This window comes from Myotis daubentonii, chromosome 5, assembly GCF_963259705.1.
Source record: "Myotis daubentonii chromosome 5, mMyoDau2.1, whole genome shotgun sequence".
Classification (NCBI taxonomy): domain Eukaryota; kingdom Metazoa; phylum Chordata; class Mammalia; order Chiroptera; family Vespertilionidae; genus Myotis; species Myotis daubentonii.
In genome coordinates, this window is record NC_081844.1 from 83,622,927 (window position 1) to 83,638,936 (window position 16,010).

Genomic DNA, 16,010 nt, shown 5'->3' on the forward strand with positions numbered 1-16,010 from the left:
AGGACAGGAATTGCGAGCCACCTCGGCGCTGAGAGAAGGAACAGCTAGCATACTCTAAACCCTTACCTTAAGGGAATAGGTTAAAAGAGCTCGGAATCAAAGTTAGCCTGTTAGTCCAGAGCCCCTTACCTCTACCCCATGTGGTAGAGATGGTCTTCCCAGTGGTGAGGGCTGGGTGTCTTGCAGGCGTTCATTAACTGCTTGTACTGTTAAGAGTGGCAGTTGGGCCCTAACTGGTTTGGCTCAGTGGATAGAGCGTCAGCCTGTGGACTGAAAGGTCCCAGTTTCGATTCGGGCCAAGAGCATGTACCTTGGCTGCAGGCACACCCCCAGTAGTGGGTGTGCAGGAGGCAGCTGATCAATACTTCTCTCTCATTGATGTTTCTAACTCTCTATCCCTCTCCCTTCCTCTCTGTAAAAATCAATAAAATATGTTTTAAAAAAATCAATAAAAAATATTTTTTTAAAAAAGAGTGGCAGTTGGGACCCACGGTTTAGCCCCTGACTTTCCTGTCTCTGCAGAAGCCGCTGATGGGAGCTCCACCCTGGGAGCAGGCGCTGGCACCATGGGCTTGAGCGCCCGCTATGGGCCCCAGTTCACCCTGCAGCACGTGCCCGACTACCGCCAGAATGTCTACATCCCTGGCAGCAACGCCACACTGACCAACGCAGCGGGCAAACGGGATGGCAAGGCCCCGGCAGGTGGCAATGGCAACAAGAAGAAGTCTGGCAAGAAGGAGAAGAAGTAATGTGGAGGCCAGGCCTGGAGCCACTGGGCCGCCTCCCCCCAACCAGCCCAGCCTCTCCCTACCTGGATCCAGGACTGGGATTTTCAGGGCTCACCCCCAGGATCCTGGTGGGGCCCAGGCCATGCTCCCCTTGGGAAACAGAAACAAGTGCCCAGTCAACACCACCCTTTCTGTCCCCAGGGGATTGAATATGCAAAGGGAGTTCTGCTGGGAACCCCCATCCAATCAATTGCTGTGCCCATGGGGGTAGGGGGGTTAGTGTAGACATCATTTATCACACCTGCTTTAGTTAGAGCTGAACTCCTCCATCTTCCAAATTCAATCAGGCCCAAACGTCCCCTGCCTCCCTCCTACCTATGCCACCCCAGCCCACTCTTTTCACAGCTCCTCTTTTTTGAGTAAGGTGGTTGGGGTGTTGAGGTACCTGGTGACCTAAAAAGGCTCATAATTCTGAAGAGTTGAAAGGGCATTGTGACCTCTTGGCCTCTCCTTCAATTCTGAAACTCCCCCCCAAAGCATGGTTTGGTGCCAGTCCCTTCACCTCCTTCCAGAGCCCGAGTCCAAGCTCAAGTTTTAGGAGACATGGTCACCATCCCATGGTAGTGATGCTTGCTGGATTTAGGGAGGGCATTTTGCTACCATGCCTCTTCCCAATGCCCTAGGGACCAGTTTTTTGTTTTGTTTTGTTTTGTTTTTCATTGTTTGATGTTTCCACTGCATGCTGTGACTGCCCCCTCCCCAAACAAGAGACTCCATTGCATGTTCCAAGACCGTATATGGTGGTAAAGAGGGAAGGGTGTGTATGTGGATGGGGGGAGGGAGGGTGGATAAATCTTGACCCATTAGTTAACAGGGTCTTGCAGGAGGCTCAGTATGTTCCCAGGGTACTGACCAGATCCCCAAATTCCAGCCATAAACCAGGCACCAGGCTGAGCCCTCATCTACCACATACATACAAGGCTCCACCCAAGCAGCCAGCTTTGGGCTGAGCCACCAGCACCAATGGATTTAAACTGGCATTGCAGTCTAAGGAAGTTCTGAGCAGGTTTGGGACCGGGTTCCCTGGAGAGGTCAGAGGGGCTCTGTGGGTGCTGGGTACTCCAGAGGTGCCCCCTAGTGGAACGATCAGTGTGTCCCCTCCCTCCTACCCCAGCAGGAAGGGAGGGCCAGCTAGGCCATTCTTGGTCCCTGGGTTGAGGAGGCAAGGGATTAGAGTAGGGACCAAGTGGACAGAAATTCTCAGCCCAGGATCAGGCTTCTCCACCGGGCCCCTGCATTCCCCAAGCCTTGGTCCTTCACCTTGCCAGGTGCCATCTCTTCTCTGTGAAGGCCACTGCCCAGGCCCTCAGTCCACCCCCTAGTGGCCAGAGCCTGGTTCAAGTCCCCAGTGCCTCCTTGTGCATAAACCTTCCCCCGGCAACCCACTTCTGCCTCCCTCTCCCCAGTCCCGTTCATCCAGCGGGGCTGTGCTAGAACCCCACCCTCGTCCTTACAGTAGTGTAGAGACCCCCTGCCTCCCTCTTTGGCTGGTGTAGAATAGCCAATAGTGTAGTGCGGTGTGCTTTTCCGTGATGGCGAGTGGGCAGCGGGCGGCGGGCTCCGCGCAGCCGTCTGTCCTTGAATCTGCCTGCGGTGGCCCGTGCTGTGTTTTGTGCTGTGTCCACGCACTGCGGCGACCCCCTCCCTGGTACTGACTCCTATAAGCGCTTCTCTTTGCATAGTCACGTAGCTCGCCATCCCTTTCCTGTGTCTCACGCAAGTTTTATACTCTAATATTTATATGGCTTTTTTTCTTTGAAAAAAAAATAATAAAAAGGTTTCTTCTGAAAGGTTGAACGTTTCTGTGTAAGCGATGGAGGCTCCTGACAAGTTTGGATGACGGGATGAGCTGAGGAGTGCACGCTGGAAGCCTGGGATCGGGAGGCGATTATGGTGTTTGCATCTTGGTTTTGTGTCATTGCCATGAGTCTGTGTGACTGTTTATGCTTGCAACACCGGTGTGCATATGTAATAGTGTGCGATTGACTGTAACTCTGCGGGTGGATCTGTATACCGTGTGTGCAATCGGCTTGCGGGTCCATTGTGGGGGAGGGGGTATCTGAGCGTGGCGTGTCAGTGTGCAATTGAGCGTGCCGTTGTCTCCGTTACGGGTCTAAGCTCCAGTCTCCAGGCAGAAGAGGAGACCCGCGCGCGGGGGCGGAAGCGGGTTGGCGCCTGGCAAACTGCGCAGAAGAGGGGGCGGGGAACGTCTCCTTAGTGCCCCCCCCCACCCCCCCACTTCTCCGCTGAAATCACCAGCCCCAGCGCCCTAGCGGGCTCCGCGGGAGGAGGCGGGGACTCTCCTCTGCCTGCTCCCCTCCTCCCCTGCTGCCTGGGTGTTTGGGAACACCGCGGGAGTGGGAGGGAATGCCGGAGGCGATTCTCTGAAGGCCGAATCTATGTCCTGGGCCTCAGTTTCCCCACTTGGAATTCACCTTCCCGCTCGTCTCTCCTCAACAAAGCCAAGGACATTGAAGAGCTCATCGCTTTCTTGCCTGGGGGTGGGTGAGGGTGGTCTAGGCTGAAAGGGCAAGGAGATAGCCCACCCCAGATCGCCCTCCCTCCTTCCTCCCTCTCTCACGCTTTCCCATTCACCAGTCGGCTCGCCCATCTCCCCGCCTCTTCCGCCTGCCTCCTGGAAGCACAGTGGGACTCCGAGGTTGCTGCAGCTTGAGGAGCCGCAAGAGGGAGAGGGAGGGAAGACCGGGAGGGGCGGAAGGACATAAAGGCAGACCGTCTCACTGTTATCAAGAGGGTCAGCGAGGGTATTTCCAACCACCGGGAGGGACGAGGCTGTCTCTGGGCTTCCTCTGTACCGAGCCTCTCAGAGCCGGGTCGTGCGCTCTGCCAGCTCAAGTCTGTTGTCATGGAAACCAAGCCTTCCAACTAAGCAACTGGGGGCGACTTTCCTGCGTGGGAGGGAGGGTGGTGTGCGCGGTTGCTGAAATGGAAGCGGGATTTCGTTTCTGGAAGCCAGGCTGCGGAAGGCGGGCAGCCGGGCGCCTGGGTTCTATTCTAGGCACAGCAGCCCAGCCGACTCTCAGAGCAGAGCGTGAGCAGCTGTGGTTGGTCCCTTAATTGGTATGTGTGCCCATATAGCTCTGAGTCACAAACGCCTGGCCTCTGGGGGAGGAGAGGAAGCAGGCAGCCCACCCCCACATCCCCAGAACTACTGGGGAGGCAGCTGCCCAGGCTCCAGGGCTATTTAAAAGGCCTTATTTCCAGTTCCAGAGCCTGCCCAAATGGGTTTGTGGTCTCCAGGCCCCTCCCGCCCTATTCTGGGCCTGCTCATAGATTGTAAGGTTTCTTTGTGCAGGTCTCAATGTGCTCGAACAAGTATGACTCTGAGCAGCAAGTCATCTGGAGCATGACCTCTGGCTTCTGACCTCTGCTGGACAGGCTCAGGTTTCCACCCCAGTGTATGCCCCTCTAGTCTGGAATGTGGTCTGTGGCCAACAAAGGGGGGAGGGGAGATGGAAGAATGGGAGCCAGATGTTTCCCTCAGCAAGAGGCACAGGTACGACCAGGAAACGGACATCTGGGGGCATGGAGAGGTGGGGAGCTAGAACTGAATTTAAAAACAGGTTCCAAGCCAAAGGCAGCAATTAGGAAGTGGGGGTCTTGAACTGGGGCCTTTATGGAGGGCAAATGGTGGGGCAAGAAGCCACCATGTATTAATCTTCTCTAGGCCTCAACCAGTTTCTAGCACATGATGGACACCTTGAACTTTTTTACAATGATGTGTCAGGTCAACCAGGGATTTGATGCAGGACAAGACAGAGGAGCCTGGATGAGAGTGAAAAGAACCAGCTCAGAAATTCACACAGGAGGCTGCACGCAGTACTGTTTCAATGCTTTATTAACAGTTGGAAACAAACCCAACAAACTGGAGGTGATGACATCCCAGAAGCCCGAGAGGCAAGGGAAATAGGTCTGCATTCTGTCCCTTTTTTAAATATTTATTTTTTATTAAATGCATCTTAGCAAAAGTAGATTAAAAAAGAAAGGGTCAAAGCCCCAGATGTCAGCAGGGAGAGGAAGGAGACCTAGGGAGCAGCAGGCCCTGTACCAGTCTTTCCGGGAATAGTTCAAAAGAACTGCTGTTGGCCCTTCACACAGGCTCTAGCAACCAGAGCCTGCCTCCTGGCCTCCAGGCCTCAGTGCAAGTGTCCCTAGTCTCCCCCTGCTCTAACAACCGTATCTGGGCCAAGCCTTAACAGTGCTATTCTCTCCCTACCCAGGTGGGACGATGAAAGGAGCACAGGGTGGCACAAGTGTCACCTTGAGCCAGTCTGAGCTTCCGGTGGCTGGGGCCACTGAACAGTTTGGCCTGCCCACTGTTCAGAAGGGAGCAGGAGTACAAAGTGTGGGGGCACGCACTCCTGTGCCCACTCCCCCAGAGTGTCCAGTTAGCATCTGCACATTTGGCTTGATAAATATATTAAATTTATAAAAACTCTGGTCTCAGAGCTCCCACTACTCTTAGACCTGGCTCAGCTCAGAGAAGAGCTTCTTCCTCCACCAGAACCGGGTGCTGGGAGAGAGAATTCGCACTGGCATCAAGGGCCCAGAGCTTGAGAGCTGAGGTGGAGGTCCAGGGGCCTGGTTGAGGCCTGTGGGGAGAATCCCAAGGACTCTGGAACCTGCCATCAAAGCCTCTTACATTATGGAGGAGAAAGGGGGAAGGAAGAGTTATTTTTCTTTAAAAAAAAAAAAAATCTCATACAAAAATAGATCCATTTGCAAAACAATTTCTCAGCCAGGAGGCTCCACCTCCCATTTCCTTGGAGACAGAGGGTGAGGTGTTGGGATGGTCACAATACTCCAGATGAGATGCACCAAAGCTCTGGGGAGGGCAGGAGGGACCATGGCTCAGGAGCCTGGGGTGGTGTAGAGGGTCCAGAGAGGCAAGGGCACCAAGCAGGCAGCAGGCTGGGCAGGTCCCACCATGTCTCTATGCCCGGCCTGCCCACAGGCTCTGGCCTAAGCCCCAGTGGAGCACATAAAGGTGGTCCAGGTCCTTTTTTGTTTTGGGAGGTCTTTCTCAGGAAGGTGGAGTACGGGTGGGATTTCCCACCACTTCCTTAGAAGTAGCTCCCAATGCCACACCACTAGTAATAAATAACAGCCAGGAGAAGAAAGAGCAGAGCAGAGGGAACCGCAATGAAAGGTGGGATATAGCCCAAAGGTTCACAAGCCCCATGCTGTTCTCAGGGCCAAAGAAACCACAAAAAAAGCACAGACCCAGCAAGATTGACCTATGGGAAGCCCACTGGAAAGCCAGAGGCTGAGAAAGCAGGTGGGACTCTGTCTGAGAGAGGCCTCAGAGTATCAGAGAGGAGACACTTGGGGTTAAGGCAGCGAACACAGAGCCTGCTTTGGTAATGCAACAGCCAGGGCTGGCTGGGTTGGGCTCAGGCCTCCCCCTACCGCCCTCTCCTGCTGGCCCCCAGGCAGCTGAAGCTGTGTATGACAGACCGAGAGCAGCAGGCCAGAGAGAAAGACAGGATCGGGGCGATGGGAACGGCCACCCACAGGGGTATCTCCATGACCCTTTAGGCACAGGCTGCAGGCAGGACAGTCTGGGGCTCCACTGAGGAGGAGCCTCGGCCACAGGACCCAGATTAGCTTGCACGGCCAACCAACTCCTTGGTTTCCTCAAGGATTGTGGGGACCCCATCACTGATCTTGGGCACCTTGGCAGCAACAGCAGTCATGGCATCGTCCTTGGTCAGCTCCGAGGCCAGCAGAGATGTGACTGCACACCCAGCTTTCCTGTTGGCTGAAAGAGAAGACATGAAAGAGCTCGTACACAGAAGACCCCTCTGAACTCTGGGGTAGACATTTAGCCAGGCGCCATGCAAACGTGGCTGCCCTGTCCGGTTCACAGAGGCCCTTATTTTGAAGGAAGGACAGAGGTCTAAGAAGTGAGGAATATACCCTTGGGCGGGGTGCAGAGAATATAAGAGAGTGTGGTACAGGCAGGAGAGCAAGCTGTGCTCTTGCTTTCCTTTGTGAAAATAGTACAAAGGTTTGAATACAGCTAGACAGACAGAACAGGGTTCAAGTGTTAGCTGTTTAACTTAGAGAGATAAATACTCAAAATCGATTTTCTCATCGTAATGTTGTTGGAATGAAATAGCCTCAAGCTTAGTGAACAGTATCATTCTTGTTTTGTTGGCAGTTCCCAGGAAGTTCCTAGGCCCAAACCACTTTGAGTCAGCCCTGGGAGGGCTGCCCAAGCAGAGGGGGGCCTTCAGCAGGCGGCCAGGGGGACTCCTGCAAAGAGGAGCAGCAGCCACAGGCTGACATCACATGCATGTCACACTCCCCATGGTCCCCCAGCACTCCCTTTCCCCACAGGCCCCACCCTAGCTCTCTCCCACCTCAAGGGTAGCAGCTGTGATATGAATGCCAAGGGCCCCTGCATGGCGCGTGTGTGCTGGGGGGGGGGGGGGGGGGATGAGGTAAGGAAAGGTAAGTCGGGGAAGGCAGAGCTAGGGGCAAGGATGGCCAGGAGGGGTCCCTACAAAGAAATCTCGGCCCCATGGGCTAAGGCATTGTGAAGCTCCAGTTGTCATCCTAAACAGGAAGAGAAGAACCAATCAATCCTGAGTTTCTGTTCTAACCAGAAACTGTTGGCAGCCGTCCCCAGACTCTCATATTCATTAATGGAATCCAGATTTACGGCCCCAGTACCCCCAACAAGAGGCAGTTCCTTGGTACCACTCCCATCTCTGCTGTCTGCCTCTTCCCAGGCCCCGGGAGCAGCGTGGACACCACATGTACACAAAGAGCCGCCTGCCTGGGGTGACAGAAGCAAGGACGCTGTCATTCCTTTTCTACAAAATGTCTGAAATGGGCAAATTCATAGAGGGCTGGGGGTGGGGAGAAGGAGGAGTCACTGCTAATGGGTATGGAGTTTCCTTCTGGGGTGATGAAAATGTTTTGGAATTAGATAGTGGTGATGGTTTCACAACCTTGGGAACATACTGAAAAACACTGAATTGTATACTTTAAAAGGGTGTATTTTAGGCATGTGGTTTATATCTCAATTTTAAAAAAAAGGAAGAGCTTGCTGGGTCATGGGAAAGCTGAGTGGAGAAAACAGTGCCTGCATTTTAAGGGGGTAGGACAGATGAAGCCTGGCTCTCCTAAATGCAGACTTCATCCCTAACTGCATTCCTCAACGCAGGCAGCTGTGTCCCGCCTGAGGGAAGGGGTCCAGAGGAGCAGTGAACAAAGCACCCGGACAGTTCTGCCTTCTTTAGACCAGCAAGAAGCTTTAGGGAACGCAGAAGCCAAACAGGGTTAGAGGGCCCATGTCATCACCAGGGTTGTTAGCTTCTCTGCAGAAATGTGACCCAGTGCCGCTGTGTTCACACGGCAAAGGCTACCTACAGGTCAGCAGGGAGCACACAGCATGCTCACAGTTACCAATTTATAGGTCTCTTCCTCCTCCTCCTCCTCCCAGGGGCACAAGAGGTTGTCTATCAAGAGGAGAAAGAAGAGTGAAGGCCCTGACAGGCACAAGGCCCATCTGGTTACAGGTGGAAGGTGTGTGACCTAGACTCTGGGGCTTTCACACGAACCACTCCTTGGATTATGAACATAAAACACTGCCTCAGTGGCTGACAGGGGAGGGAAAGATGTGTACTGGAGTGTGACTAGCATGGTCTCTATGTATATGCTTCTCCTGTCTTCTGTCTCTCTAGCAAATTCTTCCTCAGATCCACTTAATTTCCACTCTTCTCTGAAATACTCGCTTCTCTCGTCCCTACTTCTCGTGTCTGGAAAAGCAGTAATATCACTTTACTGCTCCTTTGAATTTACTCTCCAGCAGCTAAGAAAATCTGCAAGTGTGTGTGTGTGTGTGTGTATGTGTGTGTGTGTGTGTATAGATGTTGAAGTTCAAGTGGCATATGTCTCAAGCCTCTTCTCTCTTTGATTTCTCTCTCTAAACTCAGAAGATACTAAAATCAAGCAGTGTTTCCAAATTTTTCTAGAGTAAAAAGTTTCTGGTTACTGATTTCATAAAAATTAGGCGTGGATGGTAGGGGAGAAGACCAAAACTTCCCTTTTAAGCCTAGAGCAGAGGTACTCTAGGGATGGACACATGTGGCCTAAGGTTAGCGTAAGACATGAGCGGTCTTGCCCGGCTGGTATGACTCAGTGGTTGAGCATGGACCCATGAACCAGGAGGTCACGGTTTGATTCCCGGTCAGGGCACATGCCCAGGTTGTGGGCTCAGTCCCAGTAGGGGGTGTACAGGATCCTGGCAGCCGATGTATGATTCTTTTCTCTCTCTCTCTCTTGATGTTTCTCTCTCTCTCTTCTCTCTCTCTCTCTCTCTCTCTCTCTCTCTTTCAAATTAATGAAAACATATTTTAAAAAAGGAAAAAAAGAAATGAGAGCTCTTATAGGAACGGGGAAGAGAATCGAGGAATCCTGGCTTCCACTGTGTCTTCAGGGCCACAGTCAAGCTGAATAGCTTTTATAACCCAGAAGAACTGACCTCTCCCCTGCCCTTCCCTAACTCGGGTGCTTGTGTTAAGACTACTGAAAAGTAGCCGCAGAAGCAGATGAGCATTTTAACTCATGGGATCAGGGCGGATTATTAAGTCATAAGAGAACAGTCCCACAGAGTATGGGGAAAAGGGAACAATCTTGAGACATCAGTCAAAGCTGAGGCCAGATTCCCAGAAGTCAGGGGTGGGCTAGGATAAAAACACCAGCAAAATCAACCATATAACACTAGTATAGATGAATCAGAAGGTTAATGGTTTGGAAAGACATTTATAAAACACAGGCTAGGAACTACTACTAAAGAGGAAGTGCTCTTGTTAATAAGCTTCCTTAGGGAAGAGGAAACTAGGACAGATGGGGCGATCATTACCATCCTAAAGAACTCATTATTGTCTCAAGTCTCCTAATTATAATTCCTGTCCTAATTTTACCGAGTGGAGGGAGAATCGGAGAGATATAGGAATACTCTTCACCTTCTCCAGACAGGTGGTCATCAGAAAACTCCCTGAAGCAATTTCAGCCTGTGCAGGGGTCTCCTTGCTGGAAGGTATGAAAGAATATTTCTGCCTACACAGAAGGGTTGCTGTCATCTGCTGTCTGATCCTGTAGGCTTAGTGGAAGTAGCCCTGGACTTGGCTTCGCTAAAGTGGCTACAGTTCTGGCTCTATCATTAGCCACCTCTGTAGACCTGGGCAAGGTCTTATCTGGGTCTTAATTCTATTACCTATGAAGAGGTTAGGTGCTAATCTCTAGAGGGCTTTAGCGCCTTCCCCAACTCTAAGGTTCTATTAGTGTAGGTGGAGTCTTCAGGGAAGCAGGGAAGTAGCAGAGGAAAGGAAAGGGAGATGAATTTCTTTCTTCCCTTGACTTTTATCCCATGAGCAGATGGCCTGTATAAGAGGCTACCATTCAGACATGGAGATAAAGTTGAGTCATTAAACCACAAGCAGACTCAATCATCAGCCTGAAAGAGTAGCAGCAATACAATCACATGGATTCTTCCCCTTGACACTCAAACCATTGTTCTCCCACACCCTGTAGAGCCCAGCAGTTTACATGTCACTTTTAATGAGCCAGCCCTGATAGTAACTCTCCTCTTCCAACTCCTCAAAGCGTCTTTGTATACTGGTCACTCCCTCAGGTCTCCAGAGGCCAAATATTTTTTGGTAACATTCCTTTGAATTCTAGGGAGAAGGCTAGTGTCTTTGAATGGGGACAGCTGCCTCTCTGCGACTGAGGAGGCTGTGAGGCAGATCTGCTTGATAGTGCTTGTTTTTTGGCTCCAATTGGCCAGGAGGAACAGTCAGACACCACCAAGCACCAGTCCAGCAGCCACCAGGGAAACCACAGCCACCAGAGCCTTTATAGTTTGAGAATCCTATTGTCACTGTATTAAAAGATAATAAAGCTGGAAAGGACCCCAGAGGCCATTTCAGTCCAACTCTCATTTTATACATGAAAAAACTGAGTCCCAGAAACTTGTGTAAGGTAACCAGACTTGTCTAAGGTAATTAGACTTGACCTGGGGCCTTTTGATCCTTGTCCTATGCTCTTTGCACTCTATTTTGATGCCCAGCCGTCTATTTACATTTAATGTAAGGCCACATCACTTTATATGATGTGAATGCACCCAGGTCTAAACAGCTTACCAGAGTAACTAGAAATGTCCCCCCTGAGAGATAGTCCCTGATGTTCAGGTGTGTTCAGTGAACCCAGAGCCCAGAAAGATAAGGCTATAAGATGGAGCCAATTTAAGAAGTATGTAGTTCTCATTTTCAACTGCTTTTTGCATCAATATCTCCTATTATAAGTCTCCTCCCATTCCTTCTTACACTGGGAAACAGTGCCTTGACTAATTCAGATCCTCTGCTGAAACCCTGCTTCCTCTGCCTGGGAGTCCTGGTTTTCCCACTTGGGAAGAGTGGCGCATGGGCCTCCCCAGCAGAGGGAAGCTGTCTGGCTGCCTGTGTACAGGAAGCATCTGGGATTCTAGTGGTTCCACAGGAAGAGGCTTAAAAGGGAATTCCCCACCAAAAGTCTGATACAGGCTGGCGCTTAGCTGAGAGGATACAGGAAAAACAGTGAGATGCAATGTGCTTTTGTTTGGCTAGAAATGCTTAATGGAAGGCCACATCACCTTATATGGTGGGTGGGAAACCATGTCGCAGAAGCTCTAAAGACTAAACACAAAAGCAATACTACCAGCTGCGTTCTCTACCAAACACTGATCTATAGACTAAATGCTTTGTCCTACCCTACCCCCCTCTCCTCCCCTCTAGAGAGCCTGTATCCAGAGGATGCCAGAACATGGGTAAGAGTCATAACTAGAGATCCTCCTGTTACGTCACAGAACAGAATTTCCCTCTGGATATTCCCAGTATGGGTAGAAACAGGCAGTCAGTCATTACAGCTGAAACTCAGTGACCCACAACACTTGGGCCAGGACTCTGAGTTTATATGAGTTAGCATTCTCTATACCCTGGATCAGGGGTCCTCAAACTACAGCCACATGCAAATACAAATATTGTATTTGTTTCCGTTTTTTTGTTTTGTTTTGTTTTTTAATATATTTTATTGATATTTTTACAGAGAGGAAGGGAAAAGGATAGAGAGTTAGAAACATCGATGAGAGAGAAACATCGACCAGCTGTCTCCTGCACACCTCCTACTGGGGATGTGCCTGCAACCAAGGTACATGCCCTTGACCGGAATTGAACCTGGGACCTTTCAGTCCGCAGGCCGACGCTCTATCCACTGAGCCAAACTGGTTAGGGCCCGTTTTGTTTTTTTACTTCAAAATAAGATATGTGCATAGGAATTTGTTCATAGTTTTTTTTTAAACTATAGTCCGGCCCTCCAACAGTCTGAGGGACAGTGAACTGGCCCCCGTTTAAGTAGTCTGAGGACCCCTGCCCTGGATCCTCAGGTTCCTTTCCAGGCTCTGACAGGTACTATACACCCTATAGATACCACTGTGTCAATAGCTAACTAAGCACTGGCCAAAGCAAACTGTACAACTCCTCCTCTTTACAATAACCTTAAAGTAAAGGTCATATCAAACAGGCCTACAATGTACCAGCCAGGGAAGAAGAACATAGCTCCAACTCCCTTAGAAGTAGAAATCCTTAATGACGCCTTTTCTGTAATTTCCACCCTTCAACCTAGAAAAGAAGCCATCATTCCTAGTCCCGAAGGTACTTCACTGAGACAATGGTGCAGGTCAATACCACATGAGGGGTAGCCTTGGCTATATCTTTTGGACTAGTCTGCAGGCTACTGTACACTTCCTTCAAAGGAACTTATCCGCTGATCCTTCCTCATACTAATGCCTAGGTCATTTGTCCTCCTACCCCCATAATTCTTCTTAGAATTCTTCTGGCTCAGCGTAATCCACTTAAATCTTCTAAAGGTGGGGAGAAGAGATTGCAGGGGAGTCAATGGGGAGGGGCAAGTGCAATGGAGGTCAACTGCACCCAAGGAGAAGGAAGTTCTCAGACACAGCATACTCCTGCCCTTGAGATGCTCCTTTATATCTGGGGAAAACGATGTCTAACCTTCTCTATAGGATTTTATACTTTTTATTAGTCTCTATCTCTTCTGCTTGTGAAGTTGAGAGTAAGGACTCCTCGCTTATTTTTTGTGTTTCCTACATCTAACATAGTTTTGTATTTGGGTCAATTTTGTTCATACACTCAAACGCCCACCTAAATCTCTGTCCTGCACCATGGTTAGCTTGCTCCAAGTAACTGCTTCAAGGATGGGAGAAATGCAAGAATAATCAAATGTAAGAGATCCGCGGTCAGTACCTCAAGCCCTAGTTCTCCAAGTCAGTACTTTCTAACACGGGAGGAAGAGGACTACACAATCCATTTCCAGATGCAGGGACTATCATGAGGAAGTTTCTAAACCCTCAGAGTGTGTTTACCCCCTCCTCAGCCCAGGACAAGCAGGACCAGGAGTAGAGAGGCTCACCCCCTTCACCAGGGGGAAGGCTCCATTTGCTTACTTACCCTGACGGGGTCCTCTCTTCCGTCGGAATGCTGCACCTGACTGCAGGGCTTCCAGGAGACTATCCATCACACCTGTTTCATCACCTTCTGTTATGAACAAAGATGGAGATGTAATCTCTTCAGCCCAAGCAACACGCATGTGCTGAGCCCCACACAAAATGCATGGTGTCTGCTTGGCTTCCCCTCGACCACAATGGCTGGGGGCTCAGCACAGACAGAGGGCTCAACTTCAAGCCTCAGCCCTTGCTTACGTGCGAATGTCTGAAATGGTTCAAACAAAAGGTTTCATTGTCTACTAACCACTGCAAACCTTGGGATATTTTCCTGCAGTACTCTTTCCTTCCCATCCCAATCAGGACAAGCACAGGGAATTGCAGAACTGCCCAACTCCAAGACCAGGATACGGACTGAGACTGGGATTATGAAATTAGCAAGGAACTATATAATTCTCTCTTTATTCCAAAGTGTTTCACTCCAATTTACATAAACCTTTCATGCAGCACCTGGTTCCAGTTTCAGAGCAGGGCAGAGAAAAGATGAGAGAGAACTGATCAAGAGTACATTTCACTGAAGTACTGCCCCCAGTGGCTGCATAGACCCAAAGCCAGCTAGGCATCTAAGAGAAACATCCTGACTGGAATACAAAGAGTTAATGCAGAATCCTCTTTCCAGCCTGGCTCTGTTTCCATGGTAACAGCTCAGGATGGTGAAATCTGAAACTCGAAATCCCAAGGAGCCCCAGGCTGCCAGCTACAAGGCTAGGCTCACTGCTCCAAGCGCCACCTGCTGGCTGAACATCACCAATGCAGCTGACCTACATTCCAACCTCATTTGCTTGCCCTGGGCATCCCAGGGCCTGGACAAGGTCGGGTGTAACCTGATGACTGGGTACAGCCCTCATACCTGGTCAGCTGAGCTCTACATTTCCCTGTTACGTCCTATAGACAGTACCTGGGGACAAACCCTAGGTGCCTGAGGAGAATGGGGGAAGGTGAATATTTGCTGTGGGCTTAAATAGCATTTCTAGAATAGTTTGTGGCTTATACACAACTGGGATAAGAGCAGAGAATTGCTTCCCAGAAAAGTATGAAGAAAAGATGAAATGTTCCTGCTGCTTCAGGTCCCTGATATTACCATAACAGGAAATACCAAAGAAAGCCCCTGGAGCAAGAGGTATTAGAGCAGCCCTTGCCTTTTGTGCTCAGCAAACACTCTCATTCTTGCCAAACCCGGCAGCCCTGGAACTCCTTCACTCAGATGGCTCACAGCCTCTCAGGTTCAAGAAGGGTGGCATCAGCTCAGTGCTGTGCACAATTTCCGCTGGAGCAGCCAGAGGGGGCAGGGAATCAGCAGCAGGAAAGAAGCGGAGACAGGAAACAGAGGGCCAGTAATTGAGGCCATATGTTTCAACAAAGCCATGCTTCTGGTAGTAAAACAGATTCTGTTGGAGAAAGAAGAGGGTGGCCAGGTCCCCTGCCCCCTTTCCAGAAGTTCAATCCATTTATAATCTGAAAGGTATATATGATTGTGCTGAAGTACTTGGGACACAGTAGTTAGTGAAATAGGCAGAAAGGGAGGGAAAGCCACCATTAAAAGACAGAAGCAGAGCCAGGAAAACATTGTGGGGAAAAGAACAAAAGACTTAGCAGAGGGTATGAAAGTAGGCCAGAGGCACTTTGGACAGGCAGAGAGTTACAGCAATCCTAAAATCACTGGGGAGATGAGACATAATGCAGGAACCAGCAGAGGAGAAAAGAGGATCTGAGCCTGGAGAATCGGCCTGTGCATGCCACTGAGTCGGGGTGAAAGTCCAGCATCAGGGTCTTGGAGGGAGAAGGCTGCCAACTATCACTTGCCAGGAGCTGAGCTCAGACATGAGCTGTTCTCTCTGGCCTCCAGATTCTAGACAGAGAAGCCTTCCAAACGTTCCTGTCTCAGCCCATCAGGCCTTCTCCTCCGCTTACCTGCATTCATGTCTATGAGTTGCTCTCTCTTCTGCTGCTTCTCCAGCCGCTCCTTCTCTGCCTTCTCCTTGGCTAGTTTTGCTCGCCGCATCTTTTCCTCTGTCTCCCGCCGCTTCTGGTTCTCTTTGACGGCTTGCTGTGGAGGAAACAAATGAACATACAGGCATGCATGCGCTCACCCACATGCACACCCACCAGCAACCATCAAACACCCAGTGAAAGTGAAAAATGTTCCCAAGACTCAGTCAGCAGGCATTCCTTGCTCACCACAAACATATTCTTAAAGTTGTGGAGATCCATGAAGAATTCTTCCACAGACACCTTCTTGGGGTCAAAGAGGAAGTAGTCGCCCAGCTCCTTATAGAGGCTCTCCATGTTAGAGTGCATCATCCGCAGCTTGTTATACTGTTCCTGCGCATCCTTCACAAAGCTGTGCAGCCATGGAGTCAAGGACCAATGCCAAGAAGCACACCCAGTTCTCTGCCCAGAGGAAGATTCAAAGATGCAACGTTGGCATACCCGAGGATGTTCAATACAGCACTATTTATCTCGAGGCAAAAGCCAGAAGCACTCTATATAACCACAAAGGGGGTATGTTAAACCACCTATAGAATAGGAGGCAGCAGTTAAAAAGAGGCTGTTCTGCATACAGTGCCGTGGAAACAGGGCTAAGACAGATTGTGGGCAAAAAGCAATACAATGCACACAATGCAATTTTTGCA

The 16,010-nt window shown here is 50.3% G+C and overlaps 2 protein-coding genes across 26 annotated transcripts in view; one reads left to right on the forward strand and one right to left on the reverse strand.

Annotated features, from left to right (window-relative positions):
* Positions 1 to 2,578, forward strand: part of LOC132235769 (protocadherin gamma-C4) — a 158,477-nt gene extending 155,899 nt beyond the window's left edge. For all 25 annotated transcript variants that reach the window (XM_059698676.1, XM_059698672.1, XM_059698675.1 and 22 more), the window contains one exon: positions 523 to 2,578. In XM_059698676.1, the coding sequence (XP_059554659.1) occupies positions 523 to 749 (227 nt within the window). In that variant the 3' untranslated portion in view covers positions 750 to 2,578. The remainder of the gene's footprint in view (positions 1 to 522) is intronic.
* A 2,051-nt stretch (positions 2,579 to 4,629) lies between these two features.
* LOC132235776 (protein diaphanous homolog 1-like) lies at positions 4,630 to 15,754 on the reverse strand. The gene is made up of 4 exons (XM_059698691.1): positions 15,556 to 15,754; positions 15,289 to 15,424; positions 13,325 to 13,411; positions 4,630 to 6,570 (listed from the first exon to the last, which is right to left on the reverse strand). The coding sequence occupies exons 1-4, from the start codon at positions 15,676 to 15,678 to the stop codon at positions 6,413 to 6,415; spliced, it is 504 nt and encodes a 167-aa protein (XP_059554674.1). The 5' UTR covers positions 15,679 to 15,754; the 3' UTR covers positions 4,630 to 6,412.
* Positions 15,755 to 16,010: the final 256 nt, after the last annotated feature.

Bases quoted from the DNA above. Each gene is read 5' to 3' on its own strand.
- LOC132235776 (XM_059698691.1), bottom strand. From the start codon at position 15,678: ATGATGCACTCTAACATGGAGAGCCTCTATAAGGAGCTGGGCGACTAC. The intron at 15,425-15,555 runs GTGAGCAAGGAA...TTTCCTCCACAG, and splicing joins ACTTTAAGAATATGTTTGTG to CAAGCCGTCAAAGAGAACCA. The intron at 13,412-15,288 runs GTAAGCGGAGGA...TGTTCATAACAG, and splicing joins ACTCATAGACATGAATGCAG to AAGGTGATGAAACAGGTGTG.